The 5,000-nt window shown below is 43.3% G+C and overlaps 1 protein-coding gene across 1 annotated transcript in view; it reads right to left on the reverse strand.

The window, feature by feature from the left end:
- LOC122249505 (synaptotagmin-10) overlaps nucleotides 1-5,000 on the reverse strand; it is a 122,513-nt gene that overhangs the window by 26,561 nt on the left and 90,952 nt on the right. Inside the window, exons 6-8 of the mRNA XM_043010428.2 lie at nucleotides 4,425-4,565; nucleotides 3,728-3,862; nucleotides 1,022-1,176 (exon numbers count right to left, since the gene is read on the reverse strand). Of these exons, the coding sequence (XP_042866362.1) occupies nucleotides 1,022-1,176; nucleotides 3,728-3,862; nucleotides 4,425-4,565 (431 nt within the window). The remainder of the gene's footprint in view (nucleotides 1-1,021; nucleotides 1,177-3,727; nucleotides 3,863-4,424; nucleotides 4,566-5,000) is intronic.

The following is a 5,000-nucleotide window of genomic DNA, read 5'->3' on the forward strand; positions in this document are numbered from 1 at the left end:
TTCTCCTCCCCTCTCTCTCTCTTTCTCCCCCCCTCTCTCTCTTTCTCCCCCTCTCTCTCTCTTTCTCCCCCCCTCTCTCTCTCTTTCTCCCCCCCTCTCTCTCTTTCTCCCCCTCTCTCTTTCTCCCCCCCTCTCTCTCTTTCTCCCCCTCTCTCTTTCTCCCTCCCTCCCTCTCTCTCTCTATTTCCATTATCCTCACTCACTCATTCACTCATTCATTCACTCATTCACTCTCTCCGTCTTTCCCTCTTCCTTTTAACAAATCTTCCTTCGCATTATCCCTCTTATTTATGCTTCCCCTCCTCCTCGCTTTCTCACTTCCTTGCAATCAGCGTCTTAGAGGAGTTGAAATCCACGAGTTAAAGTGCTTGTCTTTGGGGACTTGAAGCCTAGTCTTGCTATATTTTATTCTATTTTATGATGTGATGAACCTTTTATTCATATGCTTTTATCTACATGCTGGAGATTGTCTAAGATCATAAGCCGTGAAATAAGCTACGATTAAGGGTGATCTATCAAAAGGTGGAGCCAGACTATAAAACGGACATAAAGCTCTTGTATGACAGCTCTCGTCTCCCTCTGACTATTCCTTCACCCTCTCCCTCTCCCTCTCCCCCTCCCTCTCCCTCTCCCTCTCCCTCTCCCTCTCCCTCTCCCTCTCCCTCTCCCCCCTCCCTCTTGTTTCTCCTCTTTCTCTTTCCCTTTCTTCACCTCACCTTCCCGTCTTCCTCTCCCCTCTGTCTTTCCAACACTCGTTACTTCCCTTCCTCTCTACTCTTCTTCCCCTTTTCTCCTTCTCTCTTCCCCTCTGCCTCACGTAACTCACAGCACTGCCTTGCCCTTTTCTGTACTCCTCACCCTCTCTTTCTCTCCATTCCACCCTTTCCCTTCTCTCCTCCTTTCCCCTCCTCACCTCCTCCCCCCTCACTCCCCTCCTCACCCCTCCAAATCCTCCCTACCCCTCTCCCGCCGTCTCCCCTCCTCCCCCATCCCCCCCATCCCCCCATCCACCCTTCCTCACCTGAAGACGAACACCTCGTTAAACTCCGGGTTCAAGTTACGGCGATGAACCTTCGTGCAGAACTTCTTTTTGCGATCGGGAAGGAGGTAGACCTTGATGTAAGGGTCAGAGGATCCGGTGACGTCCTTAACCGGCAGGTCGAGAGCCTGGACGACCTGTGGAAGGAGGAGGAGGAAAGCTAGGTCAGTGGCTGAGGGAGAATTGGGGGGGCGCGGCTGTAGGTGTGTTTATTTGTGTGTGGGGGCGGGTGGGTGGGTGGGGAGGAGTGTTTTTGTGTTTATGTTGTGTGTGTGTGTGTATGTATATATATATATATATATATATATATATATATATATATATATATATATATATATATATATATATATATATATATATATATATATATATATATATATATATACAAAACAACATAATAAAATCAAATAGAACGAACATTAAGACATCTACACTTCCCTACTTAAAACCCTCCCAGTTCACCTGTTCAACCTTCTAGAAAAGCCCCCCCTCTCCCCCCCACCACTTCCCTTCCCCGCCATCACCCCCGGGAGGACTCTTCTCGCCAGCCTGTGATACGGAAGATCGTTCGAGCACCTAAGCGGATTAACCCGGATGCAGGCTAAATCACAGCAACACACAGGGAATCTAAAGGGACTGGATCGGTGTGAAGATGGGCGATGTAGACCAGGAAGTCGAGTTGAGGAACTGAAAGGTGAAGCTGAGGGACTGAGGGTGAGACGAAGGGAAATATGTATATATTTTTAAGAACAAGAAGTGGACGTGGAATTGAGAAGAGAAACTGTGGGGGTTTTTTTTTTTTTTTTTTTTTTTTTTTTTTTGCATAGGAAGTCGATGTGAGGATCTGAGAGGTGCAGGTGAGGGCTTGAGAGTGAAACGATGGGAAATATATATATTTTTAGAACAAGAAGTCGACGTGAAGTTGAGAAGAGAAACTGAAAAAGATTTTTTAGACCAGGAAGAGGATCTGAGAGGTGATGGTGAGGGGCTGAGAGTGGAGCGGAGGGATTTTTAAAATCAGGAAGTTGAGGCGAGAATGTCAGCAGTGAAGTTGAGGAGCTGCGATGGGATCTGATTTAAAGTTGTGATTCCATCAGCCCATTAGTGAAACCCTGAGAGGAGATGCTGAGAGACTGAGTGTGAGATGAACAAGTAGACGTGAAATTCTGAAGAGTGAAACTGGGAAACTGATTTTTTTTTTTTCAAACTTAGGAAGTCAAGGTACGGCTCTGAGACGTGAAATGGAGTGACTGAGAGTGAGTAGAACGATTTTGAAAATTGAGGTGAGGCATCGAGACATGAAAATGAGGAAGAGAGTGAGATTTGGAGTAAAACTGAAAATACATAAAGAAATCGAAGTGAAACCGAGAGGGAGTCAAAAGGATTTTTTTTGACTAGGGAGTTGAAATGATTCTGATTAATAAAAGTTGAAGTGAGTTGAAGGGGTGATTTTAGACTAGGAAGTCGAGGTAGGGTTCTGAGACGTGAGATTGTGTAAATGAGAAAGATTAAAAGTAAAACTGCAATTGCATTACAGGTTCGAATTAATTAAAAGACTCTGGGAATTAAACTGAGAAACTGAGAATGAGACACAGGGAATTCCGACAGACCAGTCTGGGAAGTCAGACTGAGAGACCGAAGTTGAGGCAAGAGTCTAAGAAATTAAATTGGTAAAGTGAAAATGAGTCGAGGTACATTTTCAGACCAGGAGCTGAAGTGAATCTACTAGAAAAAAGAAGAAAAAAAAATCAAACAAAAAATCAAAGTGACACTCGGAGACGTGAAAATGAAAAAGTGAAAGTCGTTTTCATGTTCTGTTTAGCCCAGGAAGCGCCGGTGTTATTGGAACGCGTTCTTCCTCTCATTCATGATAATGATGCTGGCACTCAAAGAGGTAGATGTGAATGGCGTGGAAGCGCTGTAATGGAGAATGAGTACGGGGTCGACTAAGTAAAGAAAGACAGATTGGGAGATGGAGATGGAGTGGGATAAAAGGAGATGGAGAGAACGGGTGAAATATGGAAGGAAATAAATTGATAGGCTGGATAAACACAGGGAAAGATAAGTGTATATATATATATATATATATCTATATATAGAGATATATATATATATATATATATATATAAATATATATATAATATAGAAGATATATAATATATATATATATAGAGAGAGAGAGAGAGAGAGAGAGAGAGAGACAGAAAAAGAGAGAGAGACAGAAAAAGAGAGACAGAAAAAGAGAGAGAGACAGAAAAAGAGAGAGAGACAGAAAAAGAGAGAGACAGAAAAAGAGAGAGACAGGCAGACACAGAGAGAGAGAGAGAGAGAGAGAGAGAGAGAGAGAGAGAGAGAGAGAGAGAGAGAGAGAGAGAGAGAGAGAGAGAAAGAGTAAAAGAGAGAGACAGAGAAAGAGTAAAAGAGAGAGAAAGAGTAAAAGAGAGAGAAAGAGTAAAGGCGGGAGAAAGAGTTAAAGACAGAGAAAGAACGAAAAGAGAGAGACCGAAATTGAAAGAAAAATAAAAGGAAAAAGACAAGAAAATATGAATGAAAAGCAAAATATCGCCACAAAAAGAAAACAACATAGTCTCCCCTCCTCCCCTCCCCACTAAAGCTCTCCACCAACCAACAGAAAACGAGAGACCGAGAAGCCAAAAAAATAAATACACGGAAAACCACAAATCTTACCTTGACAATGAGGCCTTCAATAGCAGGGTCGTACTTGAGCGTGAAGCGAAGACGCCCCACCGCCTCCGTGTCCGAGCCTGCGCCGGAGCTCTCTACCGACGCCTGGCGAATAAGCTCGTTCCGGTACAGTTCAGGCTGCAGGTGCAATGCAGGAGGATGGGGGAGGTGGGAGGAGGAGGAGGAAGGAATGAGGGAGGTGGGAAGGGGGGAAGGGGGAATAAGGTAGAGGGGAAAGGGGGAAGAGAGGAAGAGAAGGGAGAGAAAACGGAGGGAGAGAGGAAGAGAGGTGGAAAGGGGGGAAAGGATAAGAGAGAGAGAGAGAGAGAGAGAGAGAGAGAGAGAGAGAGAGAGAGAGAGAGAGAGAGAGAGAAGAGCAGGGACCGATAATCATTAGGGAGGGGTAGAAAAAATAGGACGAGAAATCGAGGTTGATTTAGGTCGGTGGTTGGAGGAAGAGACGGGAGAAAAATCTCATTAATCTCACGAAACGTTATGTATTTTCGAAAGTGATTCCGAAATCTTCCCCCCCCCCAAAAAAAAAACAAAAAAAAAAAAACGGTATTTATTTCGTATTCTTTATTTTTCGTTCTCTAGACATGCATGCACTATACAACTTCGCAACCAGGGATTTAATGCACCATTATCAATCACTACTACAAATATCAAAATCCTCCAGACGAGGATTCCTGAACCTCACCTTCAGCAACCCAAGGTCATCCTTCTTCTCGAGGTTGCAGACTGAGAACTGGATGCTGTCCAAGTGAAGCCGCTGCGAGAGTTGGCGCTGGAAGCTCGCATGGCGTTGTGGCACAGTGGGGAGGGTGGTTTGTCGGGCGACCTGGATGGCAGAGTTCGCGATATATATATAATTTTGAAGTGTATAGTTAATTTATTTTGAAGTGTATAGTTAAGGAAAGTAATTTATTTTGATGTGGTTAGTTTGGGAAAGTCATTTTTGATGTGGTTAGTAAGAGACTATGTGAAAACAGACGTGTCGTAAATATGGAGGCTGTTTTATAGATACAAAAACCGATTTGTTGTGTATTTTTTTGTAACAACGTAAGACAGATGCATATTATTTTAGAAGAACAAAATCAGTTATGCACTTTTTAGATCTGTTACTGCGTGACTTCTATATAAAATTCTTGACTACCTAACACAAATGCGTCCTAACTTTTACGTATTTTTAAAGAAACATAATTCAGTTGGTATGCAACCTTTACAGCTACCGAAAACATGTGTCCTAACTTCAATGATGATTTTTAAATAAGCA

The sequence above is a fragment of the Penaeus japonicus genome, unplaced genomic scaffold (assembly GCF_977035675.1).
Source record: "Penaeus japonicus unplaced genomic scaffold, GWHDUDI00000001_assembly GWHDUDI00000031, whole genome shotgun sequence".
NCBI lineage: Eukaryota > Metazoa > Arthropoda > Malacostraca > Decapoda > Penaeidae > Penaeus > Penaeus japonicus.